The sequence below is a fragment of the Phyllobates terribilis genome, unplaced genomic scaffold, assembly GCF_046119375.1.
Source record: "Phyllobates terribilis strain yellow unplaced genomic scaffold, ASM4611937v1 Scaffold_11__3_contigs__length_659146591, whole genome shotgun sequence".
Classification (NCBI taxonomy): domain Eukaryota; kingdom Metazoa; phylum Chordata; class Amphibia; order Anura; family Dendrobatidae; genus Phyllobates; species Phyllobates terribilis.
Window position 1 is genome coordinate 550,611,126 of NW_027362771.1, and position 23,364 is coordinate 550,634,489.

A 23,364-nucleotide genomic window follows, 5' to 3' on the forward strand; every position below is an offset into this window, starting at 1 on the left:
GCAGGAGACATACAGGACACAGTTCAGACACGGGAGCTGATACCGCAAAGCAGGAGACATACAGGACTAAGTTCAGACAGGCCTGGAAATACAGCCTCCAGGAAAGGCAGACAAGGAAACAAAGACGGGACCTGGCACCTTCAGAGTGCAAGCACACACTGAAGGAAACCACTATGCTCCGGCAGGGATAGAAGGGAGCTGCTGAGCTATATACCAAGTGTCAGACAGCAATAGGCTGAGGACGCACAAGGGGTGTGACCCACAGCAGGTACAAAAAGCAGGAAGTGATCGGGCGCCGCCCTTAAGCAGCAGAGACAGACACAAACAGACAGCATGGAGGGAAGCCAGAGAGACATTCTGGACAGGAGATCAAGTGCGCGCTCCTGCATAGTGGGAAATGGACCACTATGCAAGGACGCCGCCAGGTATGTTACACTGTGGATTTCACCAATCAAGCTTAGAACAAAATTTTGGAAATATTCTGCTTTGTCCAGTTTAAAAAAAAAAAAAAAAAAAATTACCAAAAGGCAGAGGAACTTAAAATCACCCGGATTCACATTTCATCCCCAGACTCAAGGGACCTGGGAAATTCTCCATACTAGAGACCTCTCCGGACTTTATAGTGCCAACTATTGTCCTTTCTTTCAATGAATGAAAACCAATGGAAGCATGGAGAAATGGTACATGTTACCTGATTTATAAGATGCTCAATATTTACTGTAAAATCAACTTACTCCATAGGGTCTTAATTCTTCCACGCTTCGCACATTTTTCCAGAACTCTGCTATACATACTGTCCATATTTATATGAGCAGAAAAACTTCACTCCATTGGATCGTAGGCTGGGGTAGATGTAGGGAAATTAAACAATGGGAAACAGTGCAACAGAATTTTTTCAAAACTCCACTTCTGGCAACACTTTGACTGAACCAGTGCTTCCCAATGGACACATGTACTGTATATATCCTACTATTGGATCCACACTGAAAGTGGCTTCCCATGGCTATCATTTCCCTATCTCAATCATTCTCCCATACTGTGAAATCCATAATTCCTACCCACCATGGAAAAACGGCACATTTCAATATTGGATATCTGATAACAGAGGCTGGACTCAGTATTTGGTGAAAATTGGACACCAACTGAAATTATCTAAACTACATCATATCCTCAACCCCTCACAGGTTGGTTCGTCCTTTCTATCTCACCTGTGTGGGACATCGGTATCTTCCGCCTTGCCCTTTCCGAACCTATTAAATTTTTTTTCCCACAACTGATTCCCCAACCTCATCCTACTTTACATCTTCAATTGGGGGAGAGACTTGGGCTTTTCTTTTTTAGCTGATAGATCGTATACACACTCTAATACAATTCTTCTACTGCAACTAGCTACAGGAGGCACTATATTTTAAGGTACCTACCAGACTACACACTCTCATTGTCACAAAGGTGTTGGGACAATGGGCGCTAACCAGTCCCTAGAACTAGGGGCGCCCTAGTCCATCCCTGTCCCCCAGATTACTCCTGATGGTGGAGATGCCTGGTTCACGTGCCTTGTCCTCCACCCAGAGTAGGGGGAAGCTGAAGTGTATAGGAACAGACTAACCAGGCAAACAAGGGAAGATGGACAAAGATAAATGAAAATACCAACCATACAAAAATTCGCACACCAGAGTGGGATACAGCGGAGTTAAAGGAAGGAGAAACCAAGTAGGAGAGGATGAGGATATGCACACAGACAAAACTTCAAGCAACAATCTCCTGACAAATCTCCAAGATGACAACTCCAAACCGCAAACACCTCCAACTCCTGAACTCGGCAGTAAGAACTAAGACTGGCAATCCCTAAGTGCCAGAGGTGAGCATGTATAGCACAGGGGAGTGGCCAACACAAAACAGCTGGGACAATCCTGGTAGGAAAGCTCCAGGAGCTTCAATTTAACAGATTAACCCTTGCACTGCTAGCAAGGAAAAAACTGCACTGTTTAATACGATGGTGAAGTACTTCTAACCAGTGCAGGAGTTTGTGAAACCAGACACTCCCGGTGACAGTCATGCTTTCCTATATTGGAAATGTGAATGATGAGTTGGGTAAACTTCTAGCTCTACTTTCTGATGACTGATATTAGCAAATTTTGGTTAGCTGGATGGCAGAAAACTTCCAGATTCACAGATCAGGAGACTTGGGCCACGTCTTTTGAACTGAGCACGGTCCATGTTTCACGGATGAATGAAACTGGCCTTAGCCTAAAACAGACTTTTTATTGGCGTTTGTATTTGTCTTGCATAATTTCGCTCTCCAGGGTCCTCAAACTTTCTAACAGATGACACTTTTCTTTATATCTGCACAGGCCACCTTCACAACTTCCAAATTCTGATTTTCCATTTCCACAGCCTTCAGTCTCCATTGCTTTTCTGGAGAAGGACATGCTAGCTTCCAACAGGTGACCTGGCCTAACAAATGGACAGACCCTTTAGAAACTAACATCGTTAGTTCACACTTAATTAATTAGTCTCTCCAAAGCACTCGCTTGACAGTGTGCAAATGCAGCACATTGGTATCACCATGCTCTGCCCCCAATTTGCATTGGGCTCTTCCCTGGCTTAGCCAGTTGTTCTCGTCTGCCCTGTGACTGTCATCAAGAAGACTCTCATTGTTTGTCCAGTTACAGCATTGGCCCATCATCCAGCCAAACCTGCAAAATAAAACATTATATACAGTGCAACAAAACGTATATATATGACAAAACCGGTAACATCTGAGTTGGTTTTGGTCATCTACGGGGCTGCCCAGCATGGGAGCACTGCAGATACCCAGCAAAGAAAGCCGCTTAGTAGAAAATCAGTGTAAATCCATTTTATAGAAGTAGTATAAATAGGTAAGCGGCCAATATACATACATATTGTAGAAACACACTTGTCACCAAATACAGGATAGGTTTTAAAAGCGGAAGTGTGTTCAACAGAGGGAGGAACTGAGAGACAGCAAAAAGGCAGAAAGACAAGGCTTGCACAAGAGATACAGCAAACAAGAGGAAGGGAACAGTGGAAAAAATGCAGAAAGAGTCTGCAAAGTAACCTTCATACCGAAGGGAAGGAAACACAAGAAAGAAAGAGACATTAGACGGCCAGAAGAGACCACGCAAGATATGGGCTCAGAGATGGAGGCTCTCAGGAGGGAGTGAGCGTAGAAGTAGAAGAGGAGAGTGCATCATAGAGTACCAGCGTTAACGTTTGCAGGAATAATGAGAGAAAACCGTCAGTGATGATGAGGAAGCCTTAAATATTACAGAGAGGAAGAGAGACTGAGGAGTAGAGAGAGTGCAGAGAATAGTGCTAGTGGTGCCGACTGTGAAGAGACAGCTGTCACATTGCAAGACGGTGTGTAAAACTGCACTCTAAAGAGTGGAGGCGAGAGTGTTCCCTGAAATAAGCAAGCCAATTGGAATAGGTGATGGATGGGGGTTTGGTGAAACAGGGGGCTCTGTATGTACAGCATCAACAACGGTTCGGAAAGGTAAGTGCACCGCCATGTACTTCATATACCCTCTTTCCACTTTATTGATTTGCTTTGTGTCTCCATCCTATGTATTAGCGTACATGGACCCCCACCGTTTGTCAATGTTCCACATGTGGCTCTCATTTTGGTGCACTTGGCACAACAATGTACTGTAGGGTAGCCAAGTGGCTTGAATAATTGTCATGTAAATTGTGTCTTTTGGGCAAAATTCACACGACCGATCATCCGATTTTTATCCAGAAAATAATTTTTCATCTGTAATTTCATCCGTGTGCCATGTATGTGTCCATTTTTATATATACGGCATCCGTTTTTATACATCAGCAATGAAATAAAGTTTACAAGGCCAAATATAGTTTCCTATGTTAAGAGTAGTAAGGTACCCCTTAAAATTGGATGCTATACGGGTTGATCCGTATTGGATCTGATTTTTTTTTTTTGTTGCCCACCCATAGGATTGAATGGGTGAATGGCCAAAATACAGAAGACACTAGCGCATGCTGCTTTTTTGGTTAATGCAGACATTCGGTCATCCGAACATTCCCATGGAATAACATGGGTGCGAGTGCCGTCTGCGTGACGTCAGTTTTCTTCCACGGACAGCACTAAGACCGAAAATACTGTCGTGTGAGCGTAGCCTAAAAATGACTGATGTTCACAGCCCCTTTAAATGAAGCCCCACCATTGTAGCTGCTTTAATAAGTACATGCTGCAGTTGCATAATTGGTAATTCCCAGGTTTATACACGCTCATACACATCAGATTAATGTCAGCTATGCCCACTGATTTCGGCGCCACTGTAATTTAAGGGCTCATGCAGACGTCCATGTAGCATGGTCCGAGCATGGGTCTCAATGCACCGACTGGCCGCAGGACTCCGGACCTGAGCGTGACCTGTGGCCAGTCCAAGCATTGCGGTCCATGCTTGGAGCATGCTGCACGAATGTCTGCATTAGCACTTATGTGTATGGCAAATGTTGGGAAAAGGATGTTGGATTTCATCATGCCCGATGCTTTTGTTCTCAGGGGAGATCAGCTACCACCAGACCTCAGGCAGTGTCTTAAAGGAGTATTGTCTCAATTGCAAACTATCCTGTAACCATATGATAAATTACTGATTACTTTGACTCAAACTATTGGGATGCCCATAGATATTGACAACGGGGCTTTGCAGAACTCATCAGAAATGGAGTAGAAGTACGCATGCTATTTCTGGCATCCCTATAAAGAGTGAATCGATTCAAGGTCACCTCTGCGCCACTGAAGAAAGGTGAGACACTGACAGAGACTTCTTTTGGTTCCAGAGTTCCATTCTTGGGATCACTAGGAATCGTAGCGGTTGTTCCCCCAGCGATCAATAAGTTATCCCCAATCCATAGGATTGGAAATAACTGGAAGATCTGGGAATAACAAGAAGATGCCTAGAGCAAAGTAGACCAAACATGGCAATTTTGGCAAGACTGGGCAAATATGTAGATAGGTGCTTCCTACCGCTCTCCGAAAGATGATGTCAAGAGTAAAGACGGAAGGGACATGTTGAATTTTATTGCCTGACTTTGGGAGGGGAGAAGCTAGCGGGAATGAAGCCAGTGGGAATTGGCCACTTGGACTAGTCACCTCTGCCTCGCTTTTAAATATGTAGATGTTTGTAACGAGGGTTCCGGTCTCTGTTCCATGGTGCAATACCAGATACAGATAAAATATGTATATGTGTATTGTTATGCTGCGTGTGATTAGTGAGCACATTGTATACTGTAGAGGACCGATGCACCGCCATGCTCCGGCAGAGTCACCGGGCAGCAGGGATGGAAATTTCTCTTACTACCAGCTTCTAAAGCTGTGTGCATAAAGAGCTTTTTGAGGAGCTTTTGGAGCAGAAACTGAGCTGAATCTTTCCAAATCTTTCTCCAAATCTCAAAAACTTCAGCTCAGTTTACACTCCCAAAACTATGCAAAAAGGCTCAATGTGCACATACCCATAGAGAAGGTTTGAGAGCATCAGTGTAGGCCTACAAGGGCCCTTACAGGAGTTTTGGTTCAAAAATACTGGATTGCAGCACTGATCAGATGGGGTTAATAGGAGATTATTTGGGGGAAGTATTTGGCAATAGGAAGGGATTGTTTACTGTCAAACCAAAAGAGGTGCCTGAGAGACCTGCATTGCCACATGGGAGGGCTTAAGCCTGAACCTGTCCCTTGAGAAGCCATAGTTGGGCTGGAAGGTTTGTGAAATCAGGGCCTGCTCCAGGTTTATGTGGGCCTCTTGGTGACAGAGTCCGAGTGGTCCCCTTTTTGCTTTTGTTTTTTCCCCCTCTCCTTCCAAGAGCTATAACTTTTTTATTTTTCTTGTGCTAAAAGTTATATCTTGGCTTGTTTTTTTTGTGATGTGAGCCGTAGTTTTCATGTAGCCCATGTTGGGGTACATACGACTTTTAGATCTCTTTTTATTACTTTTTTTGGAAGTCAAAGTGACCCAAAAACAGCGATTCAACCATTTTTTATTTCAACGTTCACCGTATGGGATAAATATTATATTTTATTGGTTTGGACAGTTCTGCATGGAGTGATACTTAATATGTTTTTAATTTTTAAATATTTTTCACTTATTATTGGTCCCCTAAGGGACTTGAACCTATGAACCTATGATCACTAGAAGTCTACAACAATGTATTACAATACTGTAGTATTGCAGTGTATTGTAAAATTACCTATCTGCTATGAAGATCAGCCAATTATTTTATGTTGCTGGTGAGCCATTGGGCGTTGGAAAATAATATATTCCCCATTTCCAATCTCTTAAAGGCAATTAACAGCAGTATCTAACACTTTAAACTATTGTGATCTGTGCTGTATATGGAGCAGGCTCAACTCCTGAGTCTGCATCATACATACAATGCCCATGTTCTGGCCCGCACTCACCCCGGTTCACCTGGTGCTGGCACCAGCCCTGTATAAAGTGATGGTATGTCTGGGTAGAAGCTGTGCATGGATCAGTTGAAGTTTCAGCAGGGACCCAAAGTTGCAGAAGGGACGAGCACTACAGCAAGGTTTCGTCACAAAGAGGTAGTCAATGAGCTAGATGAAGAAAGTGTGCTGTGTAGTGCAGAGCTTTGGGCCTACTAATACACAGTGACTGGTGCAACCCTATAAGAATCTTTGAAGCAGGGCAATAAATTAGGATGGCAGACCCATGGGCCTTCATTGCATTACGTTACTTGTACTGATTCTGAGTTGCATCCTGTATTGTTATCCGGAGCTTCTTTCGTAATTCTTCAGGCTTCAGTTCTAAAATCTCCCGTTTAATGTCTGTACAAAGCTTACTTCGATGAATTGTTTTCTGGGAAGCTTCATTACTTGTGGCAATGTACAGTATCCTAATATAAGGAAAGCAGGTTATAAAGCTTTACAGGACCTATGCTATCAATTATTATTTGAGGGCTACCAATAACAGCCAGCACAATTGTGAAAGCAGTTCTGGAGTGTAATGTATGTACCCAGTGACTCCACCAGTGGAACAGTCAGTGTGTGGCACCCCAGGGGTCCGGTTGCCACAGTGGCATTGCCTCCCTCAAAAGAGGTAATGCCATGCCTGGAAGCAAGCAGGGATCCCCTAGTCAGGGATACTTAACATGCAACACTTTCCTGACTCCAGACCAGCAAGGGGAGCCCCCTCCCCTTGGCAACTGGTATCTGGGGGCGGGGTTAGTTAGTCTTAGTGTGAGGAGTTGAGTTTAGGACGTCGAGGAGACAAGAGCTAGGGACTGGAGCTGAGGTAGCTCGTCCTAGCTAGAGAAACACAGAGGACCGGAGGCTGTGAGGCACTGAAGGCCCAGCAGCAGATACCATAGGGCAGGAGATTGAAGGTCTCCTGGTCCCATCAGACGCCCGGAAACTCAGCAGCACAGAGGGACCAGCACCGCATGAGTAAGGCCCGAGCTGCAAGCCATACGGGTGAGCACAGAACATTACACTCAGGGACGTGGGCTATAGCACCGCTACAAGCAGCAAAGCCAAAGAGTATAGTGAGAAGGGGAGGCCTACAACTTCACCTGGCAAGGAGGACTCTATGGTTGCTTTCAGGCTGACCGGACTCTTACCTCTAGCCAGTACCCCAATCCAGGCTTGCCTAATTGTCATTAGTAAAGACCCTGGGACTGCACTATACTGACACTGTGGTTATTACTGCACTACGACACCCTGCACAACCACCAACATCCACACCCTGCCCTGAAGCTAACTCTTCCTGTGGGGAGTCACAACATCCTTGCTGCAATACCACCAGCTTCAGAGGACTATTCCGCAGCGGCGGCCCCCCCCTTTAGCCGCATTCCACAGGTGGCGTAGTCGGACTCTTTAACAAAAACCTATACATATAATTTCCCTTGGATTGACCGCCCTGGGCCACCGACCGGGTCACCGCCACTGTGACTACAACCCCCAGCATCTACCAGCCCTGCACCGGGTGCCCCACGGCCCAGGGGGCGCGTCAAGTGCAGCTCTGCTCGGCTTTTACTCACTGTTGGTAGAGATGAGCGAATCCAAACTGTAAAGTTTGGGGTTTGTACCTGTCACCTAGTGTGACTTTTTACCCGATGTCCGATTTACTGTTCGGGTTCAAATGCCGAATACAGTTTGTTGAAAGGCTGCAGCGCAGCCAATCAACAAGTTTTTAGGTTGTGGGCACTTCCGGAGCCATCACAGCCATGCCAAGTATTGACATGGTTGTGACTGGCCGGCGCACCACTTTACCCGGCCTGAATAAATGCTTGATCACAAGTGCCGCAACCATTCTGCTCTGACTAGTGTAGGGACAGGATGCAGCTGGATTGAGGGACAGAATCAGAATGCACACTCTGCAAAAAATCCTCTTTGTGTACTCTGCTTGTGTCTCAGTGGAAGTACTGTGCCAAAAAGCTGCTGTCTGTACTCTGCACCCATATCTGTGGGAGTAGTGTGCCAAAAAGCTGCTGGGTGTACCCTGCACCCATATCTGTGTGAGTACTAAGCCAAAAAGTCGCTGTGTGTACTCTGCACTCATATCTATGGGAGTACTATGCCAAAAAGTCGCTGTGTGTACTCTCCCACCCATATCTGTGGGAGTACTGTGCCAAAAAGCCTCTGTGTGTGCTCTGCACTCCCGCCTATGGGAGTACTGTGCTTTGAAGCCTCTGTGTGTACTCTGCACGACTGCCTGTGGGAGTACTGTTCCAAAAAGTCGCTGTGTGTACTCTGCAACCATGTTTGTACGAGTAGTGTGCCTAAAAAATAATTCTACTCTGCAACCGTTTTTTTGCGAGTAGTGTGTCTAAAAAATAATTCTTCTCTACCGCTGTATCTGTACGAATAGCAGCTGGGCCTAAAAAAATAATTTTTCTGTACCATTGTGGCTGGCCCTAAAAAATAACTGTGCCTTTAAGCCTCTGTGTGTACTCTTCAACCCTGCCAATGGGAGTACTGTGCCAATAAGCTTCTGTGCGTACTCTGTACCCCTGCCTGTGGGAGCACTGTGCCTTTAAGCCTCTGTGTACTCTGCAGCCGTGTCTAAACCACGAGTAGTGTGCCTAAAAAATAATTATACTCTGCTGCTGTGTCTGTAAAAGTTGTGAGCCTAAAAAAATTGTTATACTCTGCACCTGTGTCTGTGGGAATACTGTGCCAAAAAACCTGTGTGTGTACTCTGCACGCGCCTCTGTGGGAGTACTCTGCACGCGCCTCTGTGGGAGTACGCATAAAAAAGCCTCTGTGGGAGTACTCAGAAAAAAGCCTCTGTGGGGGTACTCTGCAAAACACCTTTTTTTATTTTAATTTGGGTAGGCCCCAAAACATTGTGAATGGAAAATAGAACAAACCAACTGCGGTGGAGTATAACAATAGCTGGGTGTGGCTGGTATACTTCTTTATTCAGCCAATGGTACAGACAAGCCCTGTGGGATCCAAGCCTGGTTCATTTTAATGAATGTGAGCTTGCCCAAGTTGGCTGTGGACAGGTGCCTGTCTTTGATCACACCTCCTGCTGTGCTAAACACATGTTCCAACAGTACACTTTATGCAGGCCAGGCCAGCACCTCGAAGGCGTAAAGGGCAAGTTCAGGTCATTTGTCCAGTTTGGAGACCCAAAAGTTAAATGGGCCAGACCAATCAATCAGTATGTGGAGACGTGTGGACGCATACTCTTACACCATGTGGTTGAAACTATTATGCTCATGGATTTGATCCCTTGAGCTTGTGTTTTGTGGTCGGCTTCTCTTTCTGCCGAGCCACAGGAGACACACCTTTTCTCTGGGTATTTGGGTTCTGTTTTCTGGCTGCAGTCTGTCTAGGGTAACACAGGTGTTTTCAATTATCCACCTATCACTTTTTAGGTGCAGCTTTATATTCTGTCCCCCAGTGGATGTTTCCTGCTGGTGATAGATTCATTTAAATGTTCAGACTTTGTAATGATGTTTGGATCCAGTCTCTGAGCTTTGAGCTAAGGATTTTCACCTTGTTGCTTCTTTGCTATACTTTGTACCTCACTTCTGTTTAACTTTAGTAAGTAAGCTTTATATTTGTTAAGAGTAATTGCTTTATTCTGTGTTTGGTATTTCGTTATTTACTTTACTCACTCTGAGATCTTTCCTTTGTTTCCCCTTGTAGTTAATTCACACTCTGCTCTGCCCTCCTGTTCTTTAGGAGCAACGTGAAGCAACTCGATGGCCGTTTAGGGAGTTTAGGTCTCAGTTGCCATCTAATAGTTCTTCGGTTAGGGCTGTCTCTGTACCCGCAGACACCACTAGGGACTACGGTGCCAGGATATACAGGAACCGGCAGGCTGAGTTGGGTTTAATGTCTAACCTTTTAATACCGAGTGAGTTGCTAAACAGGCATAACCTAAACGCTGCCTCCTGCTAATACGGACCGTATTAGATGGTGGTGCCGGATATTGTGGAATGCTGAGGAAGGTTTTCCACATTTCAGCCATGCTAACCTTCCCTTCTGAGGTGGTGCCAGTGCCCCAGCTGTGTTGGCGACTGCATACGCCTCTGCCTTGTGCTTCCCCTGATCCCCCGATGTCAGGTGGGGATGCCGTCTGTAATACATCTTCCAGCGTGCGCTTGTATTTCTGCTTTTTCTTATGACGCTTTAGTGATGGAAGTAAAAATGGCATGTTGTGCTTGTAGCAGGGATCCAGCAGGGTGGCCACACAGTAATCAGTACTTGTAAAAATCTGGGTAACTTGGTGGTCGTTACGCAGGCACAGCAGCATGTATTGCCTCATGTGTGCCAGGCTGCTTAGAAGTAATGACAAACTGTCCTCGGTGGAGGTGTATTGTCTGCATTGTCTATATCCTCTGTATCCCCTCAGCCACACTCCAGTGATGCCCATGAGCTGCTTTGAGTGCCACCCTGATGTAAACACAGTTGTTCCTCATCCTTCTCCTCATCCTCCAAAACTGTCCCCTGGCTGGACATTTATGTACCTGGCTGCTGTACAGAAACTCATCCTCCAAGACATGTGTGGACGCCTGGACTGATATTGGTGTAAATGGTCCCTGTTCCTCCTCTTCTTCTTCCTCATGCCACCTCATCCATCAATGCCTGAAGCTTTGATTTCTAGTAGGCAGAGAAGTGGCACAGTAACACTGATGATGGTGTCATCAGTGCTGGCCATGTTCGTGGAGTACTCGAAGCAGCGCAACACTGCACACACATCCCGCAAGGAGGCCCACTTGTTAGTCTTGAAGCGGTGTTCCACAAAGCGAATCACCCATGCTGCAGCCGAAACTCCAGTATTTTGTCCTGCTGCTCAAATAGTCTCTCCAGCATATGCAAGGTGAAGTTCCACATTGTGGGTACGTTGCATATGAAGCGGGGAGCAGGAAGGCAGAAATGACGCTACACTGTAGATAGGAGGGCAGCAACAGTGTGAGAACGTCAAAAACGCGCACAGTCGGCCCGTACTTTCTGACCGGATGAGGAGACTGTGGTGGAAGCAGAGTAGAAGGAGGACCCAACAAGGACAGAGAAAAGGCTAGGGGCCAGCCACCATGTGCAGTAGCAGCCAACTTAATGGCTAGAAGCCGGCCTCGGCGCTTTTGCACCCTCCCCCCTCTTTTGCTGTGCAGATGGGGCAGCATGACCACCACCTCTTCCTCCGAACTGCCTACGTCACTCGGTTGGCCTAGACTCCATGTGGCTTCTAGGACCTCATCATTCCTCATTGCATCATCACACCTCTCCAGTCTGTCCAAAATTCTACTGCCCTACTAATCCATGTTTGTCCTCACTACTCCTCCACTTCTCTCCACTGGAAATCCCTTCACTTCATCCAATTCCACATCTTATCCACTTCAAGCTGCTAAAACTGACATACAAAGCCGTAATCTGTCTCGTCCATATATCTCTGAACTAATCTCCTTGTATCTCCCACCACGTATTCTTGGTCCTCCCAAGACCTTCTTCTCTCCTCCACAATCGTACGTTCCTCATCCAATTACCTGCAAGACTTCTCCTGTCCAGAGTATCCCCCATCCTGGTGAATTCTGTGGCCCAACACATCCGATTATCCCCTACATTTGGAACTGTCAAGTGTAACTTGAAAACCCATGTCTTCAGAACAGCTTACAGCCTGCAATGACCCCGCCGCCAAGTCACCAGTACCAGAGCTGCTGCAACCCCCTGACCTACTGTCTCCTTCCCCATTATCCAGTACACTGTAAGCCTGCAAGGGTAGGGTCCTCTCCCCGCTATACCTGTCTTTGATTATTACTTTGTTCATGGTAATTTTCATTTGTGTTTTGTATGTAACCCCTCCAATAGAACAAGTGGTTGGGCATCAGTGCACTCAATCTCTTCCACTTGTAGGACAGGGCCTGGTGGATGGCCCCCAGAACCACAGCCAGCAGAGTCATCAAAAAGCAGAAGTGACTAGTGCATGACTTGGGGCTCAGACTGCTTGCCTGATTTACAAGATGGTGAGGTGGAAGACAGAGGACCATGGTCCTCAGGCGCCAACTCTGTGCTTTTAGCAGGGGACCAGGTGGAAGACAAAACGAAGGAAGTGAAGACACTCTCAGCCAACCTATCTAAAACCACCTCTACTTGTTCTGACCTCACCATTCATCCAGCAGTACTCACGCCTACGAAATTACACAGAATGTCCCGTCGCCTGCATGCACCAGAGGAAGGTGTCACATTTTGGCACGTAGCAGGTACAGATAGACCACGGCCTCTCCCTGCAGGACATACGCCACCAGCAGCACCACGGCCACGTCCCCTATTTGATTCTCTCCTTATTCTGTGCACCCCCAAAAAGTGCAGAGTATTACACAGCCTGTATACAGAGAGAGTGGCTAGCAGATAATTACACTGCCTATTCTCAGCGTACCCTCACAGAAATCAATAAAAACAAAACATAAAAACAATGTTGGCAACCTCCTCCTCCTATGCCTCTTCCATCTACACCGCCATCTCCACCTCCTCCTCCAGGTTCAAGATTATAATTTTTTTTTACTCTGTTATTTTAAGTAATTCCTTATCCACATTTGTTTGGAGGCTAATTGTCCTGCTCTTACCCCAATTTAGCTTCATTTTGCCGTCCCCTAGCTTTTACAATGACCATTTTACAGCCATTTTAAAGCAACGAAGTTGGGGTCACCATTGACTTCTATTGGGTTTGGGGTCAAGTTCATGGTCAAGTTTAGATACCGAACCGAACTTTGAACTCTAGTTCGGACGAACCCGACCAACCCGAACATCCACGTGTTCGCTCATCCCTAACTGCTGGTAATTACAGGAATGGTCACTTCTGAAACTGCTGTGTGCTGATGAGAAGCGAGACCTCTTGACCTGGGAGCTTTCTGTCTCTTTCCCAGGTAGTAGGGAGTGGATCTATGGGCATGAGTGAAGAAGCCAAGACTCATGGTCCTGTTCTCCAAACCAGCCTGGCAGGGGAGGCAAGAGAAACCAGCAACTAGCCTGCACCCTGGAGGACTTGGGTGAGATGTTCCATCAGGTGTCACAGTAATGTGGCTACTACTCTCCCAGGTCTGTGGAGACCCAGAGAAGCCACATGACTTTCAACATGGAGGATAAGCTACCAAGTGCACCTGAGAATGACTATTCTGGAGGAAAGCTGAGTGCTCACAGAGGTGAGGCCAAACTCATCAAGAAAGGGTGGGGAGCGCAGAGGCCCGGAAGTGTATTTCCACATATGGCTACCAGGACATAAGCCACCTCCGTGAGTATTGTCAGGAGGCTCCGGTAGGAGCAACGATGCACCAGTGCCAATGTTGATCGAGCCTGCAAGCAGAGGAAGACGCAACTCCTCCCTTAGTTAAACAGGATCAAAACACAAAGTGGTGGCAGGGACCGCAAGGAAGGAGTGACTCCAAGAAAAAAGTGGACCTTTTCTAGAAAAACTGATGAATGAGGACAGATTCAGAGAGACGGCTAAAAAATAGAGGAAAAAAGCCGATGGGGCTGCTACCTGGTGGATGAGGATGATGATCCCCAGAAAAAAACACAATTAATGCAGAATGAAAATTTTAAAATAATTGAAATGCATAATTTGTGCCAAATTATTTCTTAAAGGATTATTGTTCCTCATCGAACCTTCAATGTGCCAATTTGTGGCTGAACTGAGCAGTAACACCAGGCCAGACTCAAGGAGAAACCTCCGATACTGGCCATTTAACCTTTTAAATGCCATGGTTACTAATCACCGAGGCATCTGAGGCGCTAGACCAAAGGAGGTGGTTCCCTGTATTGGCATATTAGTGCTCGACCGTTCCACCATGTGTGGAGCCATTTCTTTCTATCGCCCCTATACATAAGGCACTGTGCCCGTGACCAGTGAAACAAGCGGTGACACCTCCGGTACCTCATATTCCTGCTTCTTTACATCATTCTGCAAATTTCAGTTATTTATAATGTGATCACTGACGCATCAGTTTTCACTTCCTCTCTCTAAATTATGCAGACGGGTGTATGGCATCAGATGTGGCTGCTACTGTTCTAATTATTTTACAAGAATATAATATAGGGAACAATGACAGATATTAGTAGCAATTTAGAATTTCCAGCTACAGAGGACTCTTTTGGTTGGCTTACCTTTGTTCTGTTTGGTAATATTGTGTAGAGTGAAAATCTTGTGAAGGATGGATCACCCCACATCAAGCTGCTTTATGACCCTGCAGAGCTGCTATTCCGTTTGGTTTCTGTGCTGCTGTAGAAACAATGGGCCTCATTCATCAAAGTTTTTAAAAGCTTTGAAAAGTTGCAAAATGTTGACGCAACTCAAGGCTGCGCTAAAATTTTTCAACTTCTGTAGTTTTCATGCCATTTTCGCCCAGCTCCCACAAAGTTCTGTCCTGTAAGCAGGATGGGGGTGTAGCAGCCCCCGCTCAACAAATTTATGATGAGCGGTGGCTTTCCTTACGCCATAAATCTTACTCCAATGTCTGACAGAGGCAGACGCCACTTTCAGACGCTCACCGTGTTAGTTGTTCTTCTAACCGATAATGAAATATAACTTTTACTAACCTTTAAAAATTATGTAACGAAATCATGAACATATACAAAAGGAAAAACACATACAATGGTGATAACAACTTATAGGGCCATACTCATGTCTCTATCAATACCCTCACTGTTACCCCTACCTACCAGCAGAAGTTGGCACCCTAGTCCTACGCAAATGGCGCCCCTGCTCGTTGGCAGCTGTCCCTTCTGGCTCTATTAGGCCCTATCAGTGAGAGGGAACAGAAGAAATATACTTAAGGTGCTAGTGCTATTGTATATATTTTATTATTGGTTAGAAATACAACTAACATGGTGAATTTCTTCAAATCGGATGTACTACAATAACACCATTTTTTCTGTGATTGTTTGGTCTCAAACTTTCAGACACTCCAGATTCATTGAGAGGCGTACGACTCTTAATGAATCAGGAACGTCTGTGTCACAACACTGTTGTCGGATTACCCGGGGCCAGGGGCTCCTGTTTTGTCCCTAATGCTAGGGGTGCCCTAGCTATCCCTGCTCCCTGGATTACTTCTAATGGTGAAGATGCTGTGGCCACGTACCTTGCTGAACTCCTGAATCAGTCCTATATCTGTCCCCCTCCTCCACCCAGGGAAGTGGGGAGTAATAGTGTATTAATATACACAACCAGACTAACAAGGGAGGACGTACAGGGATAAATTAAAATACCAATCATACAAATATGCACTCACAGACAACAGAGAGGAACACCAGGTAGAAAACGAAGGAAAGCGAAATCGGAGAGGATGAGGACTTGCACGCAGCCGAAACACCAAGCAACAGTCATAGAACAACACTCCAAACGTGGGCATACCCTTTATATGAAACTAAAGTTCTTAATTGATATCTGTCATTAGATTTCACAACATGCACAAGGACAAAAGAAAAATATTGGTTCTACCACTACGCCCAGTTACAAGGAAAAAATAGGATTAATAAAAAATAATCTATATTTTTATAGCCATGTCTTGCAGTGCTCAGCTTAATACTTGTAAAAGATCATGAAAATTCAGAGGAGAGAAAGGGAAATGGCAAAGTAAATTCACTTTGGCCAAGTTATTTGCAGTGACCTGCAGATTAAACAGAAGTTCAGCTTCAGCCCAAAACCCGTCATGGTAAGCCCCTACTTGTGGACACCACTTATTTTATTAATCATGGCCACTGTTTTTTTTTTAGCTTTACTTTCAGAAAGGAACTAACAATCATGTTTGTGCCGACTGGGCCAGGGGTCTGAGTAGATGGGAGATAGAGCATGTGAATTACGTAAGGACTACTTCCCCAACAATGTCAGCAGCTCCTACTCGTGCAGATTCTTCACTTCCTCAGTTGCGGCATTTCTGTATCGGAATTTCATTATAATCTTCAAGAATACTATGCATGTCACCAGGACGTATGGTAGTTATATTCTTTTATAAAAGGTGTTTTCATTATTTTTCAAAAAAGGGGCTAAAAGTAGGAAATGTGTTTAAAGCAATAAAAAAATTACTTAAAAGACCTGTCACCAGGTCAAAAGTGATTAGTTTTTTTTCTTATTTTATTCCCGCCGCTCCGTGGAGTATTCCGTTTTTCATTTCTTTTATATCCTCCATTTAGTTCCAGAAATATGGACCTTTTTATTTAGTGCTGATTTTTAGAGTCTTTACTAAAGGATGTGACTCACAGGATCCTCTGGGGCGTGTCTTTAGGATGTTCTGCATAATTACCCTGTAAGCAACACCTCCCCTTGGTAAAGACCATAAAAATGAGCAGTAAATAAAAAGACCCATAACTCTGGAACCATACGGCAAATTTAAAATAAATAAAAACCAGAATACTTAGGAGAGCAGCGGGAATAAAATAGGAGCAAAGACTGGCTACTTTTGATTTCATGACAGGTTCTCTTTAATTACTAAATAATTTAATTCTTTTGGGATTATTTTTTGATATGGTTGAATAATCTGTTTTTAAAGGAAACAGAGAAAGTAATTATTTCAGTCTTGGTACATGAATGAATGTAGGAATATTGACATGTAAGCTATGCAAAGAACACGTTGGAAATTCTCATATAGATTATCTAGGAAAGATGTAATAATGTATCCAAAGTAATTAATATTTTAGATATTTAACTTTAAGAAATAGAAAATAGCAAAAAGAAAGGTAGGAATGATAGAAGAAAGAAAATGGGGATAGAAGGTAAGGTTATCCTAAAAAATTGTCAAAGTACATCTGTTACTCACCTGTCCCAGCTCCAGCTGCAGCCTCTTTGCTTTCATTGTGTTTCGACCGCCTTCAGGGTAGCATGCTAACCTGGTGTGATCCACTGATATCACAATTCCAGGCCTGGCAGGCCGGCTCAGATGGTAGTTACTGCCTATCATCATCAAATTGTGCCACCTGATATACCCAGTTCTGCTACATTGCTGGGCTCTGCTACTTTGCGCAACTCTGCTGATATTCCCTACATTGGGTCTCCTGGCATACCCAGCTCTGCTACATCTCTGGGCTCTGCTATACCTCTTACACATGCTGCATAATACTCCATTACATACCCTGCTTTGTCTCACTCTAGATTGATTCTGCTAACTAATCTATTCCTCTGGTCGTCGTCCAGTCTCTACAGCTGCAACAACTAGAACACACTGCTGCAACACCGTAAACTGTCCGTGCTGCATTACAACTGCTCATCCAGATCAAGGGCTTTCATTGATCCATCTCATAACAATATCTAGTGTCACAAGGAGAATGGTAGAGTACCATCAGAAATCCATGTAAGGAATGTGGGAGAAGATCTGTGTCATGTCCCTTTTGGTGAGGTGGATTCTTGAAGCCCTTGGTCTTGATGAGCAGTTGCTCTGCAACACAGACAAATGAGGTTGGTGCAGCAGGGAGATCCAGATGGAACAATTGAAGGTGTTCTGGCAGAAGAGCAACAGGAGGAGCAAATGGGATTCAAAGAAGCAGAGTAGACTCCGCAATGAGGATCGGGTAATGCAGAGCTGAGCAGCGCAGCAATATGACAGAGTTGACTCGGTGAGATAGCAGAGCTGAGTGTATCACAAAATGCTAAATAAAATTGACCAGCAGTATAGCAAAGAGCCCAGCAATGTAGCAGAGCTGGGTTTGTGACTAGGTCTATGGAAGGCTGTCTCAGATTTTACGCGAACCGAGTGTTCAGCGGAAAATTGCAGAGACATGTCTGATTTTGATCCAATGGTTGGATGGATCAAAATCAGCAATACAAGGCTTTGGGTCTGAAAAAATTGGACCAAGTGAGGTTGGTTCGATTTTCACAGCTTATCACATAAGAGAAGGTGTAGATTTTTTTTTTTATTTCTCCACATAGGAGAAAAACTGGTGACACTTGGACCAAACTCTGGTCTAAGTCTGATTTAAGTTTTTCACATAAGTGGAAAAAAAGATGTCAGTTTTTTTCACATACAAGAAAAACAGACCGAATTTCATTAGTGATTTTTATCATAGTTTCGTCAGAGTGTTATCCGAGTTTCATCAGTTTTTCTCGTATGTGAAAAAAAGAAAAAAGTTTCTCTACCTTCTCTTATCTAATAGTCAGAGAAAACCGGACAGCAATTATATATCATAACAGTGGTGTCTGATTTTTTCATAGATACTTGTAAAGATCTGAGATTGCGGGTTGTAAGTAATCACCTAGGCAGGTTAACAATGCAACAATATTTTATTGATCACAGCCATAGTAATAAAGCAATTCCAGGTAAATGGCCAAAATACAGTTCTCTCAGTCCTCCAGTTCCCAATCTGGGTTCAGTAGTTCCACTGGCTTTGTATAAGGCCATACTCACTGTCTCCCAACTTTTGGTTGGCCCACAGATTTCGTATCTCCAGCCAGTATAGTCTGTAGCCACAGTCCATGATCCTCTAGATGGCAGATAAAACGATGAAAGCCCAGGTATCCAGTAGCAGCCGTCCTTTTAAGAAAGTGTAAATCCAAACGACATAATCCATAATGGTAACATGTTTATCAATCCATCCTTCCAAGTCCACGGTCTCCATCCTCTTCCTTCAATCCTTCCACACAACTCTGACTAAAACATGTCTGTCCTTTCTCCCACTGGGATCAGTCCCCTCCCAGGTCAGAAGTGATTACACCCTCCCCATTAAGCATTTACTGTTAGCTAAAAACAATGAAGGATATTCTAGAAGCCTTCATCTGAGACTGCATGTAAGACCCCCTGTGGTGACAGCTCCACTGTGTCTACAATCTACACACACATAATGAGATTATTGACTGTTGGAACAATGGTTAGATACTCCTGAGATACAGATTAGTGGGATGCTGGACATTTTACAAGTGAATCTTACATACTGACAAGTAAGCAGAACTATATAAAACATAAAAAGGAAATCACTAATAAAACACAATAATAATATTGACAAAAATGGTGGTCCGTTGCTGGAAAAGTATCATAGTCTTTAGAAAGTGGGCAGCTCCTCACAGATCCCTAGACTTGTATTGCCAAGTTTAATCAACACTCAGAACAATATTGGCCATATCTCTGCAATTTTGCACAGATCACTCAGTCCACAAAAAAATATGGACATGTGAAGAGCCCCATAGACTGTCATAGATGCGAGGGCTAGTGATAAACACTGATAGAACGCATACACAAAAAACTGACGCCTGAAAGGGCCATTAAGGCGAAAGTGTCTTAAAAAGCCCTTCTTGATTTTAGGCTTCATTAAGATGTCTGTTTTTCACGTCCGAGCTCTGTCTGTGTCTCTCATTATAGTCTATGGGGCTGTTCACAAAATCAGATGCCATCAGTATACAGTCTCTCATTAGCATTGTAATGGATAGAAGAAACTTTGTAATTACAGGGGTTTTCCCACGAACAAAAGTTGATTTTAATCAATAGATCTTGGAATACTAAGTTCCACAATTGGATGTGTTTAAATAAAATGTTCCTGTGCTGAGATAATCTTATAAATGTGCCCCTGCTGTGTACTGTGTAATGGCTGTGTCTGACAGTGCAGGGACATGGTTTGATCAAACCACAGCTCCTGGGCAAGGAGGGGGGGGGGTTAGTATACAGTATACAGACATTACAGCACGGGATCACAGATTATTCTTTTTGAAGTAAAACATTGCTTAAAAACAGGCAGCGAAATGTTTTACCTTACAAAAAGAATCAGCTGCAATCCCCTGCTGTAATATCAGTATACTATTTTGCATCCTCCCCTGCCAAGAATATGTGGTATGATCAGACCGTGTTCCTGCATGGTGTGGTAGATCGATTCACTTGGTTGCACATAGAGGTAGACACAGGAACCCTGTCTCTTTAAATCTTCTGTGGTTTATTAAGAGTGCTGCATAAACCAAAGCAATATTAGCAAAAACAAACACGGCCTTCCCGGTCTATTAGGAAAAACAAAACATAATGTATGGCACAGTCCTTGTTGCTACAGGTAATCACCCCCTTCAGGAACAAACAACCCAAGGTTTAGCTTTCCAGTGACTTTGTCATATAACCCCCCCTCTGCCCAAAGCTGCAGGTTTTGGCACCTTCAGTCACCAAACATGGAAGTCTAAACTGGGTTTCTGCATTACCGTGCAGCTTCCCAGGCCTGTGTTCCACATGAAAGATGAAGACCTGGAGCCCTGAGTTTCAACTCTTGGAATGCCATCTCTGCTTCAAGAGGCCATTTGGCCATTGACTTCTTTGTGCCTTTAAGAAGGTCTATGATGGGTGCGGCTATCATGATGAAATTCGGGATACCTGGCTGATGGTGTCTCACCATTCCCAGAAATGACCGAAACTGTTCCTTGGAGACCGGTTTTAGACAATTTTGGACTGCCTCCACCTTATTCACTTGAGGCTTTACTTTGCTTCTTCCAATGACGCAGTCCAGGTATTTTCCCTTCTTTTTCCCGATGCCACAATTTTCACTCTCCTCAGCGCATCCAGCATGGCCTGGATCTTCTGCAGATGACTTCCCCAATCCGGGCTGAATATCGCAATATCGTCGAGGTAAGCTGCGGCGTACTTTTAGTGAGGAGCTAAGACCCGGTCTATGGCCCTCCGGAAGGTAGCTGGGTCTCTTTGCAGGCAAAATGGGCTTCTGGTATACTGGAACAACCGTCAGGTGTAAAAGAGGTAGTCTTCTTCTTGGCACTTGGAGAGAGGAGGATTTGCCAGTAACCTTTCTTTAGGTCCAGGGCGGTGATGTATTTTGCTGACCCTAGCTTCGATATGAGTTCATCATCGCGGGGTATCGAATACGCATCAAATTTAGCCCCTTCCTTCAAAAACACCTCGTGGTAGGCTTCGAGGATTCTATACGGCTGTTAGTTCACCTGTACATGTGGTTCTGTCAGGATTCCATGTTCATCAACCTGTGTACATCTTGGCAACTCTGAAAACAGATCCTGGTTCCGCTGCAGCAGTTCTCGGCACTGTTGTTTCTGGGCCAGTGACCGGGTCTCTGCCACGGTGACACCCTTAGTGTCACCTTCTGGTCTGTCCAACCCACATGGAGTTTCAACTTGGTTTCTCTGTTGCCCTGCCTTGATGGAAAGTGGCACGAGAGGATTTTGGAAGGGAGAGGTGGTAGCGGTTTACTGGCAGGTGGGACAGGACTTGCAATCTGGGCCAATAGTACCTCTGCATGACCCGTTCTTGAGTTTTGTCTACCCACAGATGGCCACCCAAGACATGTGAATTGGCCCTTTCCAACACCCTTTGTCTATAGGGCCCTTGGTACCAATAATTGCTCCATGATCTCTTCCCTCATCTTAGGAACCTGGTATAATAAGCCTCCACTCAACATGAAATAGGGAAACCTGGTGTGAGACCCCGACTCCTGTGTTATGCCATTTATAATGGTTACATTATTGAATGCCTCTTTTAGAGTTGGGTCCCTATGTTGGGTGAACCCAAATTTTTTTCTGGTCACCTCTATCTCAGGAATGTCAGCCTCGGGGGATACTATCTTCTACTCTTCACTCATAACACAGAAGGGAAACTCGTCAGACTCTGGGGTTGGTGGGACATTTTTAGGGACAACCTGTTTCTTACTAGAGCAATTGAGGTCTCCGCTCCTCCCCCACAAGTCCCAAAACAACACAAAGTCCCGACCTATGATAATTGGATACAACAAATCCTGGACCATGCCAACCTCATGGGACTCAGTACCTAGGGCCATCTCAATGACCACTCTGGCTAACGGATAGTCTTTAGCATCCTCGTGAAAGCAGAGGACGCCCACCTTCTTCCCAGGGATCAAGTGGAGAGGGAATGTGGCCCTCACAAGGGTCACCAAACTGCCTGAGTCTAGTAGTCCAGTCATTTGCAGGCCATTCACTTTTACAGGACAATTTTGGGGCCCCTTGCCAGGTGGACAGTCCACACTGCAAGCTGGATATGCGTAGAATGAACACTCGGTGGTCAGGGGACAATTGGCAGCTATATAACCTGGGCTGTGACATCTCCAACAAATGAGGTCCTAGATGAGGGCCTTGGCATGACCTCTGCTGCCCGCTTGGACTTTGGATGCCCCACCTCCTTTTTAACCTCCGGCCCCCCAGTATGGAATGGGTTGCCTCCCCGTGGGCCTGTCGACCGCCTGATACCTTTCGACCAGTCCAACCAAATCATCAGTGTTCCAGGGATTTCCCTGGGCAACCCAAGTCTGAATCGGACTCGGAAGAGAGTGCACGAACCAGTCCATTACAACTCGCTCATCATCTGTGCTGGGGTAGAGGATTCCAGCTGTAACCACTTTTGGATGAGGTGCAGCAGATCAAACATTTGGGAGCGAGGGGGTTTGTCATGGTGATATGCCTAGCAGTGGATCCATTGCGCCCTGACAGACAATGTCACCCCCAAGAGCGGCAAAATTTCTGTTTTCAATTTTTCATATTCTTTGGCGTCCTGTAAGGCCAAATCATAGTAGGCCTTTTGTGGCTCCCCCGTTAAGTATGGCGCCAGGACTTCCGCCCACTGCATAATATTCCAGGTCATAATTCCATAATTGTTACTCACGTGGTTGTGGAACCACTGTGCCACGGTCCAGGGAGAGCCTGCAGGGCTCACTGGAGGGTTTGTCACTGGAGCTCCTGATGGTGTGGTTAGACTTAAACCCAGATGGACCCCAGGTGTACTCCAGGACAGATCCCGGAGCTTTGGCAGTTGACCCCCAAAGGGGCAGGACGCAGGACCAACCGGGGACTGGAATACACGAGGACGTGTGGTAGGTAGACAGAAGATGTACAGGAACAGACAGGGTAGTTCAGGAACACGGGAGGGCCTCAGGTACAGGATCACAGGTCCAGGTTCCGACTGGACTGGTGAGGCTAGCGGTATAGG

At 45.2% G+C, this 23,364-nt stretch overlaps 1 protein-coding gene across 1 annotated transcript in view; it reads left to right on the forward strand.

Moving 5' to 3' along the window:
- The first annotated feature begins 2,961 nt into the window (after nt 1-2,961).
- DOK2 (docking protein 2) overlaps nt 2,962-23,364 on the forward strand; it is a 58,307-nt gene continuing 37,904 nt past the window's right edge. Inside the window, exon 1 of the mRNA XM_073654056.1 lies at nt 2,962-3,517. Within this exon, the coding sequence (XP_073510157.1) occupies nt 3,455-3,517 (63 nt within the window). The 5' untranslated portion in view covers nt 2,962-3,454. The remainder of the gene's footprint in view (nt 3,518-23,364) is intronic.